The sequence below is a fragment of the Parambassis ranga genome, chromosome 21 (assembly GCF_900634625.1).
Source record: "Parambassis ranga chromosome 21, fParRan2.1, whole genome shotgun sequence".
Lineage (NCBI taxonomy): Eukaryota > Metazoa > Chordata > Actinopteri > Ambassidae > Parambassis > Parambassis ranga.
The window spans coordinates 7,444,725-7,465,826 of record NC_041041.1 but is presented as its reverse complement, the minus strand read 5'-3'; the positions used below and the strand labels follow the sequence as shown (position 1 = coordinate 7,465,826).

At 42.4% G+C, this 21,102-nt stretch overlaps 1 protein-coding gene across 7 annotated transcripts in view; it reads left to right on the top strand.

The window, feature by feature from the left end:
• Nucleotides 1–366: 366 nt before the first annotated feature.
• Nucleotides 367–21,102, top strand: part of caska (calcium/calmodulin-dependent serine protein kinase a) — a 92,167-nt gene continuing 71,431 nt past the window's right edge. For 5 of the 7 annotated variants that reach the window (XM_028394376.1, XM_028394374.1, XM_028394371.1 and 2 more), the window contains exon 1: nucleotides 367–1,188. In XM_028394376.1, coding sequence (XP_028250177.1) covers nucleotides 1,130–1,188 — 59 coding nt within the window. In that variant the 5' untranslated portion in view covers nucleotides 367–1,129. The remainder of the gene's footprint in view (nucleotides 1,189–21,102) is intronic. The other 2 variants (XM_028394377.1, XM_028394375.1) reach the window with 1 other exon arrangement.

Below are 21,102 nucleotides of genomic sequence, written 5' to 3'. Positions count from 1 at the left end.
TATATTTTAAAGACCGCAACAATAATAATAGGACATTTAAATTCAGGGTTAGCTTGCTCACAAAATGTAGTCAAATAATAAATGAATTGTATTAAAAAAAAAAAAAACTTCAAAAGTAATGTCCTAACATCAATTCTTCATTCATACTCCTCCTCACTTCCGGGTAGGAAGGCCACTTCATTCCTCTCCATTGAGGAAACTGCGGTTTCAGAAAAACCTTTATGGCGCCGCATTTCCGCCATATTGGCTCAAAACCTACAATCCCGTATGGGGAACCCTGGCCAACGGCTTAGCGCCAAGATGGAGGACACGGAGCCAGTTTCATAACTCCCGTTGTAGGAGGAGCTTGGTGTTCTGGAAGGAAGCTCCGTGGAGCTAAACGTCCGGGGCGACAGTGGGAGGAAGAAAAGGTAAACCAACGGCTGGAAAGTGCTGCCGAGACGGAGGGGAGTGAGCGCTGAAGACCTCCAGCCGTCGGTTACACAACAAGAGGACCCCGAGCGTACGTGCGAGTGTCTCTGCATCCCCGAAAAAGTGTCCGCCGGGGCTGTTCGGGATGTGAAGATCAGCGTTAACCCACCTGGAGCAGCGCCGTAACCCTGATGTACCACACAGCCCGCTGGCTCTGCTCGGGCTTCTCATCCTCAACAGTCAAACCTGTTAATAGTCGGCGCTGTTAACGGGAGAACACACACACACACACACACACACACACAGGCGGAAGAGTTTACCAGAATGTTTGACAGGCACGGACTGTTTGCTTTTTGAGGACCGGGCTCTGTGGGGAGGGGGGGAGGCGGGGTCGAACCGGCGGACTCCCAAACTGGATTACTGAGCTGCGCTCCCTGAACCCACAGCGTTTTTGGGGTGGTGGGTGGGTGGTGGGGGGCGGCGGCGGCGGCGGCAGGGGTGGGGGGGTCGACGAAAAGAGGCAACAACTGGAATTTCTAAACCTTTTTTGTAACTCTTTCCCTGCTGCTGACGGTACGAGTCCTGTCACACGTCCACTGGGCTCCGTCCTTCTGGTTCAGGAACGTAACCGCCAGGTCTGACTGGAGCGCTTTTTCCTTTTCTTTTCTTTTCTTTCTTTCTTTTTTTTTTTGGAGAGGGGGGATCATTTTCCCGGACTATGGCGGACGACGACATCCTCTTTGAAGATGTGTACGAGCTCTGCGAGGTTATTGGGAAGTAAGTGCAGCATTGCTTGGTGTTCTATTATTTCATGGTGTTTTAAAGGTGGACATCACCGGCGCGTTTCAATTAGCTCCTCATTATGGTCCTGAGGGTCTGGCACACGCGCAAACGCACACGTGCGCGCCACAACGCGTGGCAATATTCATGGTGTAAATAATCATTGTTGTATTTCCATCTTTAGTGCATAGTGACATCAGCAGCATGTATTTCTCTGACACCAATTTATTCAAAGTTTTATTACCCAATTGCAAAATGCAGTTACTGTGGCTGCTTATCATTCACTGTGTGTGTGTGTGTGTGTGTGTGTGTGTTACAGTTGCTCAAACATACAGTACTTTGCATGATGCTGTGTGCTTGGACCTAGTGGCAGTAGGTAACTTGCTGCAGAGATTAAAGGGCAGGGCACACACAGACACACACACACACCATGGTGAGTCATACACACCACACATCTGGTCATCTTTAGGACTGAAGGTATAATCCAGAATCACTGCACGGGTAAGATGATAGCAGTGCAATTTCTTATGTGGTCATCCTGTCAGTAATTACTCGTGCTGACGTAGTGATGTTTGTTTGTGAGTTTTCTAAGCAGCTCTCCTACAGTCATGTATTGTATTTTTTGATAGTCATAGCATTTAGTGTTCATGCTCTAGGGAAAATACTTGGCTGCATGTCACCACCTTTGCCTATGTCTATTAATTTGTTGGCCAATGATTATGTTAATAATGCTGCTTGCTCTGCGTTTCGACAATTCTCTGTCCCAGTGAGGAGTAAACCTTCCTGCCCCTTTAGTCTTACCAGGCTAACCTGGGTCATGTAGTTTTCTGCTGATCATTATGAAGTCTCTTTCAAATGTGCCTGTCGTTTCCCTTGTTAGTTAGGGAAGACTCTTGTGAATTCTTTGTGGCCCAATCTGTCCCAAACTTTCATTTTGTGGCGGGAGAACACAGCAGACTGCACAAACATTGCTGAGAAAAATACTGTTAGATCACTAGGGTGAGGGATTGTGACAGACTGACACAAATAAAAAATCCTTCATAGCCTTGGTTTGACTTTCAGAGGCTTCCTTTGAAGGATGCACCCCCCCTGGATTTTGGCACTGCTGGTTTGAGTTGAGCAAAGGCACCATCAGTCACTGTTTTTTCTCAGCAGCTCAGTTTCTAGATGGTCTCCATGGGTAGTATCCTTTTGTAAGGGAAACGCAGCTGGAGTCTAGGTTGCTTTCTGCTGTATTTCTTCATCGTCATACTCTTCATACTGTTAAATGTGTATTTGTCGATAGCATCAGTTGTGCTTAAAGGACGCTCTAGATTGTTCCCTATTTTCTCTGTGAAACAACTTGTAGTTGCAGTGCAGGATTCTTATCACAAATATAAAGTACTTATGTGCAACACAGTCACTGTGAATTCTCCTCAAGATTAAAGCTTTTGTTGACGCATACTGTTGTAGCTGTGGTGACCTTTTTTTGCAATCCTGTGTTAGGTATCAGGGCAACAACACAGCCGGGTATATCATTAACTTTTATCGATATAATTATAATCCATCATAACTGAGTCGAGTCTTATGTCTGTGTGTAAAAGTAGGTACAGCTGTGTATGTTCTCATGCTGCTACTGCTTTGATGATGACTAATAACCAGGAGTCCTTACAACGCAGCAGGATCAGTTCGCACAGCTCCAACGTTTTTTTTTTGTTTTGTTTAGAAGTGTTTACATTCTGCTTTGTTCTGCAGTACACGCACCACACCTGGGACTTTCCAGTGTGATATTGCACTGCCTCATAAAGTGGCTGGTAAGAGACAGTAAATGCTGACAGTCACTTTGTTTTGATGTTCAGCTGAGACAGTTGAATGAGTGGTGAAAATCTGTTTGAGGGTTTCTGCTCTGACCGGCGAATGAATAACTGACTGTGTCATCCAAACGACTGGTCTTGAATGAAGCACTTCATCGGGCGTACAAACAGAAGCTTCGTGTGAATCAGGAGCTTGGCAGGCCTGACAGACGTAGTCAGTCAGTCATAGCAGGCTGACTGGTTATGGGACTTGTGCAGTGTCACAGAGACGGTTGACTGACAGGGTGATAAGACCTGCAATGCATAGTACATGTTTAGGCAAGCCTGAAAATGGTGTGTTCTCTTTTTTATCCCACGCAGTCACAAGCAATTTCTCTCTCATTCTCTTACTCTCTCAGTCCTCATGTATAACGACAAATAATCTGGTGAGATATCTTATTTTGTAATTGTCAGCTGCGCACACTTTGTCTGAGTTTCCTGAGTCACAGCCTCACTCATTGTTTTGGACAGATTGTCTATGATTTACAGTTTCCAGTAAGAGAGAGGAGACTTTTATCAGCTGACTTGCTGCTCTGTGTGCAGAGCTGTTGCAGCTATGGCTTCTTATTAACACTCCACTGAAGCACCAATTGTGGACTGTGTGTGATCCTGAAAGAGACCAGAATGGCCAGAGGAAAGCCCAACCAAATGAGACAGCACCGCAGTCAGGGAAGCCAGGATGTTATATGTGTCGCACTCTTCAGAAAGCAGTCGTCTGATCTCTGCTTGGGCTGACTTATGGTACCATTTGTGTAACTCTGTGTATGCAGAGTTAAGAATTATGGGAATTTAACAAATGCAGACTCCATTTTTTTTATTTGTCAGCCCCTGAGGTTGATACTTAGTGATGATGCTGCTCATATGTCAAATACTGATTGAGGGTAAAAAACCGTACTGGAATGAAGACAGTTACGATGCACAAAATGGGGGAAGATGCATGAATAAAGGCAAGAACAGTCCAATATTACACAACATGACATGACTGTAAATGACAATGTGCAATCCTAATGCTATGAAATCCATGTGGGAGGCTCCGGTTGTACCCATCTTGGCAGCCCCCTAAGTTTGCCTTACAGCTGTTTAAGTGGTGACTCTTAAAGCGGTCTTAGTATAATTATACTGAATGAGTCTACATGTTTATTTCTGCTGTAAAGATAATTTAATGTCCAGTTCTGTGGGGATTGACTCACTTTTAGGGCCAGCGTCAAGGAGGTCATTCAAGCAAACGCAGTCTTTCATATTGGTTCCATTTCTCAGGCCCATTGGACCGACCACAGTTTTTACTCTCAATTTTTTTTACACTGTCCCCATACCTATGTTATATTAATGTACGTGCTGTTGTGTTTGACTGTGTTGTGTACACTCACTTGTTGTCAGATTGATCCTGAGGGGTCCCGAGGGGAAAAAAATGAGAGAGAGAGGCCGAGGGTGGAGGAAAGTAAATAAAGATGTTATGGGAGCAGAGTGAATCTGGGATGGAGGATGATAAAGAGAGGTCATGTTGTAGATGGGATGAGTGAGGGAACATGAGAGGTCAGGGGCACTGTAGAAGGAAGCACTCCATTAGTTTGACTCACACATTAAGAGACATCCCTTGCCTTTGGGCCATGCTGTTTTCTAGTTCATCCTTGGAAAAACAAAAGTTGTGTGTGTGTGCCAGTGTTTCTCACAGTGAGGGGGACATAACACAACACTGAAAAGGACTGCAAGAAAGATATTTGTTTTTCATAATTCTTTCAGCTCTTAAATTGTGCTGCTTACAGGCAATAGAAACTGCATCTCAGGTTAAAGCTATGATCTCATGGTTGTAGGTGTCACAGGCCATTGAGAGTTTCTGCAGCTGGGTCTCTGTGCATGCGCTGACATCTCCACTGTTAATGAAGCCAGAAATGGGAGTTAATATTACCCGGCTGAATGGATCAATGGCCTCCCTGTCCTGGGTGTTTGGACTCACTGTGAATTTAACAGAGGGTATTGTCCTGTATCACATACATCACTGCGGTGTTTCTCTGCTCCACTGTGAATAAAATGAATTACACTCCATTTGCATACCTCTTGGCCTGGGAGGACACTCAGGGGTGCTGTACAAAGCCTGAATGACATTATAACTCTCAGCCCAAGGAGTTGTGTGTGTGTGCTAATATGTGTGTACATGGTGCATGTGTCACTTCTTGCAATTGTGTGTCACTTTCCAAGAGGTGACAGGGAGTATAAGCCTGGGGCCTTGCTCCATCTCCTGTGCATGTGTCCCATTCACCTAGTGCAGTGAACTGACATCACCCTCTAAACCTCAGGGAATGAAGTGCCTCCGAGTTCACTCGCTGCTGCCTTTTTCAGCTTTCTGTAAAATAAATGATGGTAATAACAAGTGTGTCCTTCTCCTCTTCCGTTTGGTACCAGTGCCAGTTAAGTAATCATGCATTTTAAGGTCCTTTAAGGTTTTGTGGATTTGTTTGTGCGTGTATAGGCACATGTTTGTCCTTAATTAAACGTGTGAAACACTGACCTACATCAGGACAGGCAGCTCTGCTACAGCAGCAAAGGCTCTTACAGAGTTGGCCTTGGGGCTTGTTTTGTTAATGGTAATAATTTGTGGCTAGCTTCTCTCAGCTAATGCTGAACATGAGTGGTGGCCAACCTCAATTTGTACTGATGAATTAGCCAGAGGTGTTTCTACTAATAACCCACCCAAGCCAAGGCTCTACAGGGCCCGTGGGCTGTGGGTCAGTAGGTTAGACACTGCTTGGTTTACATTGTTAGTGTATTTTAATCCTGTGGACCTCAAGCATTTTCCCTATTGTAACATTTTTAGTCAGGATGGTCTTAGTTTTCACAGCAATAGAATGTCTGGCTTTTATTGGTTGTGACTGAATGGGGACTGTGTCCTCATGGGAATACATACGTACAGAACATGGTGTTGTCTCCAGGGCCTTTGCCTGCTTAGTGTGTGTGTGTGTCAGAAGCTTGTATTGTATGATTTTATTGTCTCTGCTGTGGAGAAAATTTGCTGAAAGGCCTGTTTCTTGCACGCACAATTACACATAGATGGCATAGCAGAGAAATGTTACACTGAACCACTAAAATATTTATACCTCCTTATCAAGCTGGAGGACACACCTCTAGCAGCTCTCTGTGTGCAGCAATAAGTAAATAAAGCTGCATTCTGTACCTAGATGAACGAGCACAATATCTACCTGCAGAAGAGCACCTTCACTTTGTTTGTATTTATGGTTGTGGCCTTCTCTTTCTGTCAGAATTTTATAATTTTGCAGAAATGGTCTTCTTCCAAAAATAGATTTTACTGTCTTGCAGTTGTGTCTATGAGTTGTATAATTCAGTCTCAGATATATTCATTGACACAGGCAGTCATTTCAATACTTCATTGAGTAGTTGTTTTTCCCCACCTCCTGAGACTGTTCTGTGTGTACAGCAGCATTTCAGAGAGCATTGCATAAAAAGAGCTGTTACCCAGGGATATCCTCTTACTCTTCATTTCCACTTCATGTGTGCACGGAGGTAGGAAAAAATGTGTTGCACCTGACCTTTTTACTAACAATATAATCAGTCATGTTCTCCAGATGATGGGGGGCAGAGGTCTGTTTGACGCGTTCTGTTTCACTGTTGTCAGTATTTCTATTATCTGCGAAATGGCAGCCTCTTCCAGGACACTGACCCACTGAGCCTCATCACAGATAACGTGCCTGCTGTCTCGTTCCTCTGGTATGGCTGGAATTTGGTGTGAAATTCCTAATAATCTGGGCTGTTGGAGCACATTACAGGTGGCAGCTATGTTCTTTATGATGGCAAGTACTGCCTGGAAATAGTTGGGGGGTGTTATAAACAAAGTAGATAAAAACCTTAACAGCACTTGGTGAAACAGATACTGTTATCTTGATGATCTCATAATTAATTGTTCTGTGGATCCAGTCGGCAAATCATTAATTTATAATTACATAATCAACTCATTTAGTTCATAAAATCTTGATCTGCAGATTTGTCTTCAGGTACTTCTGACAATCCTTTCTTAACTTGCACAATACAAAATGAATATCATAGAATACTTACAGGCTGCTTAAAGAGATGCTGTTCTGGAGTGGGAGTGGGGGGTAGTGTGGGGGGTGCCCTCCATGTTCAGTCAGCTGTCTTGTCCCCCATACCTGCTTTGAGCTAAAAGCAGTCCCTGATGGAGAGCATTGAAGCATGGCAGAGTATACACACACACACACACTGCAGTGTTTAGTATGCATGAGCACATGTATCTCTGAGTCAGGATCATAGTGTGTGTTCACAGCAGGTTTCTGTGAGCTAACAAGGATACAGTATCTTCATTAATGCATTATTAATAAATTATCTTCCTTTGACCTGTGTGTCTGAACGTTCTCTTGCAGATGGTTTGTGTTTGTGTAATTAGTTTCAGCAGAAGGTTCAGAACACACACAGGCCCATTTAGAGACCTCTGTGAAGTCAGTTGTTTTTTAAGCCTTTATGGATATATGTATGACTTCACTCCAGCCCAAAATCAGAGCCTGGTTTTAAGCGTCTGGTGGTTTTTGGTTTGTCCAAGGCAGGAGATTGAGTTGCCAAAAGCTGCTAAAGCAGCCAATGACGTTTTCAGGCTATTTTCTACTTTCTCTCTCCTCCTTCCTCTTGTTTCCAGTACGGTATATTTTATTTGCTCTAATGTTGTTCAATTGGGGCCTTTTCGGTCTAAACCAATTTCCATGCTGCATGCCAAAGCACACACTGTCACCTGGGTTACAGCTGGGGCCTCCTGGAAAAACAACACCCACCATGTAACACATAGAGAAAAGACATTTCCTTTTCTGTAGCCACACAGACCATCTGAAGTTACTAAGTCTGTGCAAACGGAAGAATAGACTTAGACTTATTAGGACGTATTTGTTCAGTAGAGGGAAAAGACAAAGGTAAGACTCACAGGCTATTGTAGTAAGAAGCCAACTGTACCCAAGATGGTTTGCAGATGTGGAGACTTTTATCTAATTCTCACGTGTTCATATATTGTTGTAGATAACTTCCTACCTCAACTTGTAGCTTTAAGTCTGATGTAAAACTTGTGTCAAGCATTAGTTTACATCACACTCAGATGTTAAAGATACATTATATGTTGTGGTTGGGCCTGCAGGAAGGTTATAATGCTGTAGGACAGAAGGTCTGTTTCGACTCTTTTCTTTGGTAGGGGCATAACCAGAATCACAAGAACATGGAATGTGAGCTGTTCCTGGGATATAATGAGACCTAAGAGGTAACGTTGTGCTAAGTCTCAATACAAACCTCTATTATACTGTGTAAGTCTCTTGGGACATGTATATTAAAGGACATTTTGATGTGGTTCTTTATATTAGTTCTGTTTTTGATTATGACCAAATGAACAGAACCTTTCAGGCCATCATGGTGCTTGAATGAAGTAGGGCGATGGCAAAGACAACCTCGAGAAGAAATTATGTTTTCAAAATTACAGAATAAAGGAATAAGTCCATTTTGCTAAAGTAAACTGAGGACTGCCATCTTTGGGGATGCTCCTCAAGTGAGCTCTCAAGGAACTGCAATTTATTGGCACATCTGCATTGGCTTCGTTTTTCAGTCCCAGAGGGTTCTACTCAGTTTCACTATATGAAAATAACTTCATGAATAAGCTGACAATAACACTAGTATTTTCACCTAGGAAAGATTATATGCAAGTCTTTCTATAAATCTTTTTATTCAGCACATCCAACAATGAATTTTTAATTCAAGACTGAGACCATTTGCAAACAAATGCTGACACAGATACAAAGAACTGGGTTTTGCAAGACTCCTTGTGCCACACTAGCCTCAATAGTAGAAAATTAGTTTTTGTTGATGAATAGAAGTCGGACTGTTTCCTACCTCAAGGCCTCTTTTTCATGGACCCAGTGTTAATAGCAGCAGGCATGAAGACCTGGGGATAAACTGCTGATAATAGTTACATCTTTGTGATTTCATTCAGTGCATATTTTAAAGCTGTTTCTATACCTGACAGATTTCTCATTATAGTTGATGTTAAATATCCATTCATGTGTTTATTTGATCGGTGTGTACAAAACAGGCTTTTATGTAGTTCACCCTTAATTTAATGAGGCTGGTCAATTGAGTTCAAATTTATACTTACAATAAAAAAGTGTTGCAAGACATCTGCAGGCACAAAGCACATTTCTGTGTTAGTGCTGCAAGTTTGTGTGTGCAAGTCTCTATTTCATCAGTTAACTAGTGATGTCTATAACTATTGCATGCAGGGCTTTATATTGCATTTAAAAAATTAGCCCACCTCAATTGATGAAACAATAGAAGGGAATACTACACAGAAACTGCTTGGTGTTCAGAGGTAAAATAATAATAATTTATTAGGCGATATGAAAGTGTGGACACTTCCTTTCTAAGTCAACTTGAAAGCAGTAAGATGAGATCAACTGCACATTTGTAATGTGTGCACCCACAGGGGGATTATAATCATGGCCTTACAATACAGATGTCCTTTAGTGATTGATCTGGTGCCAATCCAGGCGTGTTTTACTGGATCATTGTTGTCTAAACAAAGCCAGATCTGCTCTTTTATCCCATGTGTTTTTGCTCCAGGTTTAATGTAGACTAAATGTGCCATGTAAGGATTTATTACAAACATGGGCTTTAGTAATTAGATTAAAGTTAAATCAGGCTTTAAATCAGCAGATATATATGAGCACAATATAAAGAATGAAATGCATCAGTGTAGCCTACACACTGGAGCTGTATAAGAAACAAGAAGCTGTATTAGCCCGCAGGTTCTGTAGTCTGTTTGTCCCCCACTTAGTTATTTACTAATCTATAACGACATCCAGGCTCTAACACAGTACTAGTCCATTAGAACTTAGTGGATGTTAATTGGAAAGAAACACTCTATGCTGCTTTGCTGCTTTTTTAGGGAATGTGTGTGTGTGTGTGAGATCAAGAGCTGTGACTTAAAGATTTGTCAGCCTGCATGGTAAATGTTGGATGTTTTCTTGTTGGTTCTGCTGGTTTGGCAGCCGCTGTCATACAAAGCTGGCTCAATGTAGTTCTTTTAATGCAGCATCATCCAACAGCTGGCTGACACAATCGTGGCTGATTCAGACCTGATTCAATTCAATAACTGAAGCCCAGGTTTCTGTCCTTCTGTCATGTTGTGTCTTTGGTGTTCAGTGCTACAGATCCAGGAATGCACACACTTTGACAGTGGACATAAATCTGAACATATTAGCGTGTTTATTACAAGTCTGTAGCCGGTTGTGTTTAAGTGATTTATGATGGCTGTAGATGAGATCACGCTGTGTGTGTGCCATAGCGGTATGTCTGGGCAGTTCAATGCATGAATGCACATTGGTAGGCATGGGGACTGATATCCCACCTTGAATTTTACTTCATCTACCACTTGTTTGTCACAGTTTGAGTCTCATTTTATTCTGCTGGCTACATATCGGAAGACATTTAACAATCTGCTGCTGGATGTGGCACCACCCATAGAAAATGGGAAAGGGAAGCTAATTTGAAAAGATACGAACAAGAGAGATAAATAGATGTGAAAGATGTGAAAAGTCAGACAGAGGAGAAATTAGGTTGAGAAGTGGTGAATATTTTGGAGGACCATTGATGCAGAGGGCCATAATGGGCCACGGCCACATTTAGCAGGGGTATTATGGGTGTGTTGACACATTGTCTGACAGATGGGTGACACATGCTGCGTGTCCCAGCCCCATTGTAAGTGCAACCAGGGCTCAGTGACAGAGGCGCAGAGCAAGACTCTCTGTGGTGAGCTGTGTGGAAAACCACACCGTGTTAGTTTGAGCTACTACAATCTCACAGCACAATGCACAATTACAACTTCAATTCCCACTTTATCTGTCCTACTCCTAGCCCAATCTCCTCACTCACATAGAAAACACCAGTTTTATTTATGACTGTAAATAAAATGCTAGCATTGCACTGTGTTACTCCTCTAAATCTTCAAAAAACGTTCAGCCTGGTAAGATTCCTCTACTTGCATTTCAGGGGTTTTGAGAAATAATGCCCATGTGGAAGTGTTAAAAATTGGAGTTCAACCTACACCCTCCAAGGTTGAACTAGCTGGCTCCAAAAGTGAGTCACTCCCCATAGAATCCCATGTTAAAATGCCAACTTGTGTTGTGGCCAATGTTTACAGCCTGGTACAAAAAGCAGTTTTAGTCTTAATTCATCCTTCATTAGGAGCTTAGGTGGAATGTTGGTTGGAGCCTTCCACAGAGACTCACAATGGCTCTTCAAAAACCTACGGAAGCTTCAGTCATCTATGTATAGTGGCGATACCTTATTAGTAAGTCAGACAATCAAGTGTAAAATGCATAAATCTCTCAAGGTTGAAAGATGTCTTAAAACTGGTCATTACCAGCAGTTACCAATTCAGAGGTGTGCCTCTTCCCAGCACTTTTTGCACACTGCTTTGATTGCTTCTAGTTGATGATCTTCTTTTCAGGTGTATGCTTAGCACCCTGCTCCCCATCAGGAGTATGGTATGTGGCCAGTAGGGTATTTTTGAATGCTACAGCTGACGCCTCTTCACAGCATTGCAGACTTAATGGGCTTTCCATACATAAGACATCAGCAGCACAAACTCTTCCTAGCTGCATCTGATTGGACGATTGGACTTTCACATGTCGGCTATCTGTCAGACCAGTTAAAAATGGTGGCTTGTTTGGAAACTTTGTCTTATATCTTTAAAATAGTTCCGGGAAAATAAATCATTTGGAAAGTCAGGCAGTTTCTGAACGTACATATATTTTAGATCGATAGGTTTTTGGCTGGCATTTGGCAAGGCATTGAGTTGCACCAGACACGGTGTCTAGTATGACAGCCTGTCACTTGAAATACAATGCCACATTATTAGAATGTATTGCTTCACTGCTTGCATAGACAATAATTGTGAAGGACGTAAACAATAGATCATGTGAACACGTGTCATCAGGGAGAAATGAAACTGTGTCGTGTCCCATTCGTGATGGCAACAATGGTAACTGGATCTTCAGAAAATTGCACTCTCTTTGCACAAGCTGTGAGGTGGTTTGTGTACATAATGAACCACACACACACACACACCGTGGGCACTCTGACTCTTTTGTGTCACTCCTACTCCTGCCCTTGTACAGTGACTCGGCTTGTATTTGTTCTCTTTTTTTTCTGTCCGTAACTAAAATGGAGCTGTCGTTACTCATCCTTTCTACACAAGTGCTCATACAGTGAATTCACTTCATTTGAAGCATTATACGAGGTCTGCAGCAGCAAAGAATGAAAGAGCAGTGCCACTGTCACTCTTTGGCCTTCTATGCCCTGCCATCTGGAGCACTGTGTGGAGCTGACAGCCTTCAAACTGCATATGTTCTATGTGGGTGTGGTGAGGAAAGAAGCTCGAAAATATCCCACATCTTTATCTGCCTACTAGACGACACACACACATGCAACAATGCTGTTTCCATCCTTATTTAAAGTTTTACAATGTTGCTTTTTATTCTGTGATTTTAATGTAAAGCACTCTGAATTGCCTTGTGTATGAATGGTGCTATATACACCTTGCTTTTCCTTGCCTACCACAAAACGGTGAGCTATCACTCTTATTTCCCCCTCCCAGACTGGAGTGCGGTGTATGGACTACTCGCTGGTTGTTTGTTCATTTTGACTGCTGTGAATGTGTTTGTGCTTACATAGCGAATAGTCTGCGAGATGATGGAGTGTGTGTGACTGGCTGGCTGTATTGACACATTCACACACTCTCAAATATTTACCCTCTTCTTCTCCAATCTGTGGATACAGCTCCTAGCTGTTTGCTGCTGGGGCTGGATGAGTGCAGTGATGAGAGGATGAGTTGAGATCAGGTGCACTCTGAAAGAATGAGTCACTGATGGGAGGAGGAGGAGGAGGAGTAGTAGTGATCACAGAGGTTTGTGCTCTGGTGGATTGTGGTTTAGGACGGCAGCAGCCTTTGGATCACCTGGCTGTACCTACTTCTAAACAGAGCAGGGGCCATGTATCTGTGGAAGTTATCATGGTTTGTCTCTACATTTTACGTAGCCACTGTAATGCACTGACGAGTTTACTGCTCTTACCTCTTCTACAGTCATTCTGTGCTGATGTCCCTGACATTGTATGAGGTTTAGCCACTTGTTTGCACCTGATTTTTTTTTAAGACAAAAATTATTTGTGTGATAATGTTAGTTGACTTTAGGATGAGCCAAGAGGATGTGCCAACACTTTCTAGAATCTAGGACTTATTTCTGCAGCACACTCTATCTCTATGCTGTATTTATAATGGGATATTCGTTTTCTGCAAATCTGACTAAAGAGGTTTTTGTTATGATAGCAGCATTTAATTTACAACAGTAAATTAAATGCTGCTAGAATTAATTTAGATGGATGACTCACACTTTGTTGTGAGGATGGTGCTGAATTTCAGATTTTGGCTACATGAGGTGTGGTGAGGAGAACTGAAATGTGCTGGAGTCAGTTTTCCAGCGTCTATACACGGCTATTACAGTATATATACACACACATATGCAAACACCCACACACACACACCCAACGGTAATAGCAGTGCTCAGCTGTTTTCCCATGGCTTACATGAAAGCTGTGGACTCACCTCCACCAAAGTGACTGACCCAAGCTCCCAGCGCATTCATATCATGCAGGCTTTACATCTGCACATGGTCTCTCAGCCGGGGTCAGGTAAACACACAGGGGCCCGATTTTGAACTAAGTGGAGAGGCTGTTTAAATGCTTTGCTTTTTTACAAGTCCTCTGTTTGGTAAACAAACATCACACATCTGAGCCCACTGCCATACACACAAACCCCATATGTTTCCCCAGACAGTAACACAGCATTTTGTTCATCTCTCAGTGGCGCCTTCGCTGCCATATTTGTGTGTGCGTGTTTGCTAAAGCACCCGAGGAGAGAGAAGTGTGTGTTTGTATGAGACTGATATCTGGGGCTTAAGCTCGTCTCCGGTCATGCCCACTGTGCGATAGTGTTTATACATAATGAGCCAACACAAGTAATTGTATCTAAACAGCATCCAGCCATATTCTCATTTCTGGAGAAATCTGTTGACGCCCCAGGCTCTGAGCTTTTATGGGAAGGCCCACACTTTTGTGTAGACTGTGACCTTCCAGCTTCTGTGCAATTATTACACACATTGAAATACAGTTCTCACATTTCCACATGCACACACATTACTTAACACAAATTAAATATAGGCCTGCAGGGATATTCCCTCTGTCTCTTTCTTTCTACATTATGAAAAATGCGATAACACATGATGTAACAATGATGCACAGACTGAAATGAAAGTGAAATTCTTCCACCACTCTTGATAAGATAACTGCAGAGATGTCCAAGCAGCCAGAGATCAAAGTGGGGTTATCTGTTAGTGCTGCAGCAACCCTGTGACTACAGGAATAATGAATCAGCTCAGACGCCAAGAAGTTAATTATTAAGTCAGCGGTCTATGTGTACTGTATTTGTAGCGAGGATCAAAACCAGAACATCTTCCATACAAATGTCTGACTGCTCAATCCAATGGTTTAAGCTGTCATTTCAGTGGTTTTCTGGCTGTCATATCCCAGACTTTTCCCGTCAGAACCTCTTAACTACGTGCTATTGGCCTATGGCACATGAGCTAGCACCTGTCTGTCACCCTCTACCTACCACCAACACACTAGTGGCACTACACCTGTGCACGTGTGAGCTCTGCAAGCACAGCTGCTTCGGTTAGAGGAAGATGATATTAACACTGTCAAAACATGGGTTCTAATTTAAAACTGGACTAGAAGTGCAATTTGTCTGCACAAAGGCTGTATCAGGGCTCTGTTTCTAACAGCACAGTGATCTGCGTCAGTCTTTGCTGCCACATTTTGGTGCCATTCAGACTCAATGAGCTGAGAAAAATACCTAGTTCAATAACTATCATTACATTACCAAGCGCTGCCCTTAAGATTGTGACTGTGCGCTGAATCTATGATGTAGCTTGACATACTGCTTACCAGAAATGTTTCGACATTGCAACACAGGCATTTTAGAAGATGACAAACTGATGAATTCATCTTCTGACATTCACAGGTAATTCCTCATCATTGTCATTAGTGGTCAGACAAGCAGCCTCCACACAATTTCCTTTGTGAAAGATATGACACAGCTACACTCATCAAGATTCTCACTGTGTTTCCACTGACTGTTACCTACTAAATTAACACATTACACAGACTTTGTATCAGAGAGCTGACAGATCTTGTCAGTTTCAGTTGCTTGTGAATTGGACGTCTATGTTCTCCACTTGGATACACCTCCACTTGGTTATTTTTGCACTGCGTATGAAAGGGCACTTAATCTTGATATTAATTAATTGATTTATTAAAGAATTGTTCATTGAAATTGACAGATGTATAACAATAATTAGCAGGTAAATGACAGCCGTAGATGTGTCTGTAGTGGCTCTGACTGGTTGTAGCTTTATTTATTGAAAAGACAAATCTTTGTGTGGACAGACAGCCAAAACACAGAGCGACACTGCATTTTCAGATTTAGTGAAGAAAAGGTCGGTGCGGACAGAGCACATAGATTTAACTTTGGACGTAACATTCCTCCTCGTACAGTTGCTCAGCTGTGTGATCTATGCGTGTGAAAGACTCAGCGCTGTCGTTCCAAATAAGTGTTGACACCACAGGGTGCCGACTACTCTCTTTCACTAAAGTAGCCACAGAAAAGATAGTGTTTGTGTGCATGTGTCTGTGTGTAATCATGTGTGTGTAAAACCGTGTCACCTTGTTTATGCAAGGCGTATGTGATTTCTTAGTTTGTAACAGTGTGTGTGGCTGGCTGTGACCCTTGGGTGTGTTATGTGTGCATATGTGGGCTAATCTTAGATTTAGCTTCGGATTAAGAGACATAAGCACATGACAAGTGCTACTGGACAGAGCTCAGCAGCAACAACAAGCCATACACCAAGAGGTAGACCCCTTGCAGATCAACCATGCACAAAAATGCACATAATACAAATATTTTCTCTGGTGCTTGGAAAAATGGTATCTGCACATCAGCCAATATCTAGATTTATCGGTAGTTTATTTTCCAATGGAACCATACATCACATATAAGGCATTCATCACGACCCTCAGAGTTCAACTACATTTTGTTGAATTGCCAGTTTTCTGGAAATTCATTTAAAAAAATGCAGCAATGACCTGTAGTTTCATCACAACTTCTCAGAATTGCTCTAATTAGTTTAAGCATATTTAAACATTTCCATTAACAGTGTAATTTTCTCCACATCATCCCCACTGTCATTAAACTATTTTTTGAAAACTCTGGCCATTTAGTGTGCTTTGTTGTTGTCACACATACAGTTTATGATTAATGACAAGTGGAAACAATAGCGCTATCCACAAAAACAGACTGCAGCTTTAGGTGGGAGGTATCCATCTATTCATCAATGTCGGAACATACGTCTCTGCTGGCAGCAAAAACAAGAGACAAAGCGAGTGATTATTATTTATTTCAAATGAGAGGCGAGAGACCAGGAGCAACATTTAGGAGAGAAAGCAAAAAATAAAAGACAGATGGCAGGTTCACTGACAATAACAAATGGAGGCTTTGCCAGAATTACAAATACACTGTCCAAGGTAGAAAGACTGACTGGTAAAACTGTGACGAGGTTAGGTGGTGCAGTGTGAAAATAGGATGTTTTTATATTTTACTAGTAGTGCATACCACATTGGTCATTTCCAGAAATATTGAGCCTGTTGTATGTTTTTTTCAGGAATGATGGACTGCCATTCTGGAGCAGCCAGCCTTTCTATAAGATATACTGTAAAACTCTCTAAGCTCCAATTCTTCCGCGTTATAGATCGCTGGAGAAGCATCTGTGAGTGAGCACAGAGGGCATGTTCATTGAGAAACTAAATCTCGTCTTATGGTTTCATCCTCTCTGCATGCTGAGCAGATCTTGGTGTCATTACTTATGTAGCCCTTTGACCCTGCTGCAGTCTGAGCGGGTGAGTGGGCTCAGGGCTCTCCAGCAGCTTTCAGACACCCACAGATCCTGAAATGAGAAAGGCAGCAGTCAAGGTAAAGGTCAGAACTTTTCTTTCAGTCAGAGGTCCTGCTGAGGTGGCCAGCGGCTCTGTTTATAGCAACGAGAGGCTTTTTCATGCATATGGCTGTAACCACAGTACACTCAGGATCAGAGATGGCCTTTACAAGCACACAGGAACTTATTGTGGGCCAGAGAAAGGCTTTGCTCAGAGCTTTCTGCTGAGTATTGAGTTCCTCTCCTCTGATACACACACACACACTTTCTCCCAGGCTGTGCTCCCAGACAATTGACTGTGTAGCATGGATTTTGTGGATTCTGTGGCGTGTTGATTGGGTTTGGGGCCCTGGAGAAGCATCGCTGGCATGTAGATCAATGTAGTCTTGCACGAGAAATCAGATACAGCCCATTGCTGTGTGGCTTTGCCTTTGACTATGGAGATGAGATCAGGATGTGAACATGTTGAGGTTATGCTGTGTAGGTGACAGTGTACGAATAGCCTGGAGGGAAGGCGGTGTTTTACAGCAGGCCCTGTGAAGATGGAAGACAAAGCCTGTCAGTGTTTTCTGGAGACTGCAGTCATAAAATGCTTTGTTAAACTGCATTTCTCTAAAATCTAAAATCTCTTTTCTCCTTTCATTTACTTTTAGTTTTCTTTGTTACCGTTTATTTTTTCTCTTTCTTCTTTTCTTTTTTTTTCCTGTTCGGCCTGCAGGCGACTAAACCTCCCGTGTTTGCTAGAACAGAGTGTAATGGCAGTTCAGTTCTTTTTAAGAGAACTTGGCAGAGTGGCAGACCAGTTTCTGGCTTATTGGCAGGTTCACCCAGTCCTGGAGAACTTGTAGACCTAGCAGGGATCTGCAGTCAGGATGGGCTGATGCTGTTCAGAGTGTGATGACAATATAATAGATGACTCTAACTGCTGCTGAAAATGTAGCCAAAACTTTCATTTAATGATACACTGAAGCTTCTGTTGAACTTATGGCCTAGCTTACAATAATGTACCAGTATTAAAAGCTTAGGCTGTTCTCGGTGCTTTTTTAGTTTGGGCTTGACTAATCACTTCAAAGGTCAACATTCTCAGAATCCATTTATATCACTTAACCAGTTGATCAAGTTAGGTTTAACTTCCACTGACATTTACAATGATCTTTTTAAGGTCCACACCTCCAAGCTCTTTATACTATTGGCGTGATGCTGCACAGCTACATGTTATTATCCAATTTAATTCACACCCTGTATGTGTGTGTATTCTGCCTCTTTTGTCTACCTGGCTATTCTGTTTTCCACATCTTTACACCAAGGTAAAAATGAAAGAAAATATATGTACATATGTTTGAGGCTAATGTTTTATAGTATTGTCCCCTCTTTCTTTCACTTACACTTATGCATTGGTGTGACATCTGTTGCCATGCTGCTGCTTTCCTGTCTCAGAAAGTTCTCCCTATGCAGTAGTTATTCAGAGCACAGACTGATAAGATCCATTTTCTCCAATTTAAGTTTGTTTGTGTCTGCACGAGATTATCTCATGTCTCTGTCCGTCTTACTCCAAGTGTTTCTCAGCTCAGATGAAGTGTTCGCTGCAGTCACTCTTGAACACAAATCCATCGCTGTCGCTTTTCATTAAAAAATGTTTCTTTTTTTTATTTCTCTTCTTTTTTATTTACTCCTTTTTGCCCCTTTCTTTGAGTGTGCATTAAAATATAAAGAAGAAGATGATGCCTGTGCTGGTGCCTCTCACAAACACATTCAATTCAGTTCTAGTTTCTTTTTGTGAGGATTGTTAGGACGTTGCAGTCTACATACATGTGCATGTTTGTCCAAAATGTATGTGCCCAAAGTACGTTTTAACTTTTGCCGCCACTCGTCCTCTTTCTGCCCTTCAGTGCATTTTTGCTCTTTCACTCTCTTGTGCAGTGCAGAGAATTAGGTTCAGGACAGTGGCTATCGCTTAGAACAGTGATTACTGACCAGTGAAATGATCCTCAAGGCTGACTGAATCACACACACGCACACATTGGTGCACACACTAAAATCTCTGGCGGCTCAGCGGAAGTTTGGGAGCAGTGTTATGTAAGAAGGCTTACAACCAGGGTGTGTGTGAAATTTGATGAGACAGGGAGGAATCCTCCCTCCCCCCCTTTAGGTCATGTGAGCCCTGAAAGATGGGACTGTGAGGCACCATGGGGTGTTTGTTTGTTTTCTTGTTTGTGGGAGGAGGATTAATGGTACATGTGTGCTCATTTCCATGGCTCTGCATTCATGTAAAAGCACCGATTTGTGTTGGTGTACCCGTGTGTGCTTGCATGTACATTTCTGCAGCTCAGTGGGGCCATTAAATTTTATAGACTGCAGTCCGGGCTCAGAGGAAATGGCCAAGCCAATATGCTGACCACCATGCATATTCACTCCACAGAGGACACAGAGTGCACACAAATATGTGCTCTCCCCCTCCATCTGTCTCTGTCCACGACCTGATCAATTGTGTCTGAGAAATAAGACTGGACTCTTCATCAGTGAAATTCATGGTGGTTCAGTTGGTAAAAATCCAGCAGCTTTTCTGTTGCACTTAGCTCACCCTTTCATCATTTAAATGCACTGCAGTGTTGATCAAAAGTTCGATTGATTTCATTGATTCTTTTTTTTTTCTTGGTGCCGACGCTCTGCAGTGTGAAGCTTATGTTTGGAGTTAAGCTTGGTACAGGGGAGGTTGCCAGAGGTTTGGTGTCAGAGTTTCCACTCTTTATTACTGTGCATCTCCTTGGTTTGCGGTCAGTTGAGTGCCTCTGAATGGCAGAGGCTGATGGCTGCGGTTGGAGTCCCAGTAGAGAAGCTACAGGCTGTTTGGAGGTCTGGTAAAATAGCACTTTAGAAAGGCGTATTTCTGCTCTGGATGCAAGGCTGCGGTGTGGATCAATTTTACACACAACAGTATTCTAAATTAGAGTCCACAACATGCAGCAGTGACCACACAACTAATTTTGTTGACTGCATTTTGGCCCTCTAGCATGGAAAGTAAAGTAAGCATGTGGGTTTTTCCTGCAACAGAATCATCGGTTTGACTGCAGCGATGGCTTTATTTGCCCTCTATCGCTGTTTATTACAGGCACAATTTATTATTTCCCTCCCTCGCTTTTTGATGCAAAACTATTCTGCTCTGGGAATCAAGCCCGAGACCTCCCAAATTAGACCAAATGAAAAACGCAAAGCAGATAATCAGGCCTTCTGTTTATAATTTCACACAGCATTTTATTAATGAGAAAATCCAACATTGCATCAGCGCAGTTGATTAAAAACAATAATGAGATCATTTTAGTTCTTTGCTCTTTAAAGTGATATGTATAACATTTTAAGCCCCATTATGATGCGTATGATTTTGATTAGTTTTAATTAGTGTGATTACCAAACAAATGAGACCACCACAGTAAAGATAGCAGTTTTCGAGCTGGATTTATCTCATGGCTGTGGTTTGTTTGTACTGCTCTTATTAAGATTAAGAACACGTTGGCATAAATTCCTCTGCTTCCTGTAACTAAGACGCTTCTTCCTCAGCAAAGGCTTTCTGATGTGCCCTGCTAAAGAGGGTAAATATTTCAGTGATGATATTTTCATCAGTTTGTCATTGCTGCAGTCTGCCATAAGGAAAAAAATCTCTCAGTAAACAAACTCCCACTGTAGGCCTAGGGCTGTGAGGCCGTTTTCAGCGTAATAACCACAGTCATCATGGCATCTTTCATCTGATCTGGGCTTATTATAGACTGTAAATAAAGATGGATGAGGCATCTGTAACATTTTTTTTTTAGAATAGTTTTAAAGCTCAGTGTAGCGATCGCCAATTTGGCAGTAGTGAGAACCTCGCTAACATGTTAACTGTACTTTCACCCCACTAAAGTTGTCATGAATGGGAAAATAACATGGGTAGTTTGCCAACTGGCATTTTTGGTGCCTGAAAGCGCAACTGAGCGAGAGAGAAAGAGAGT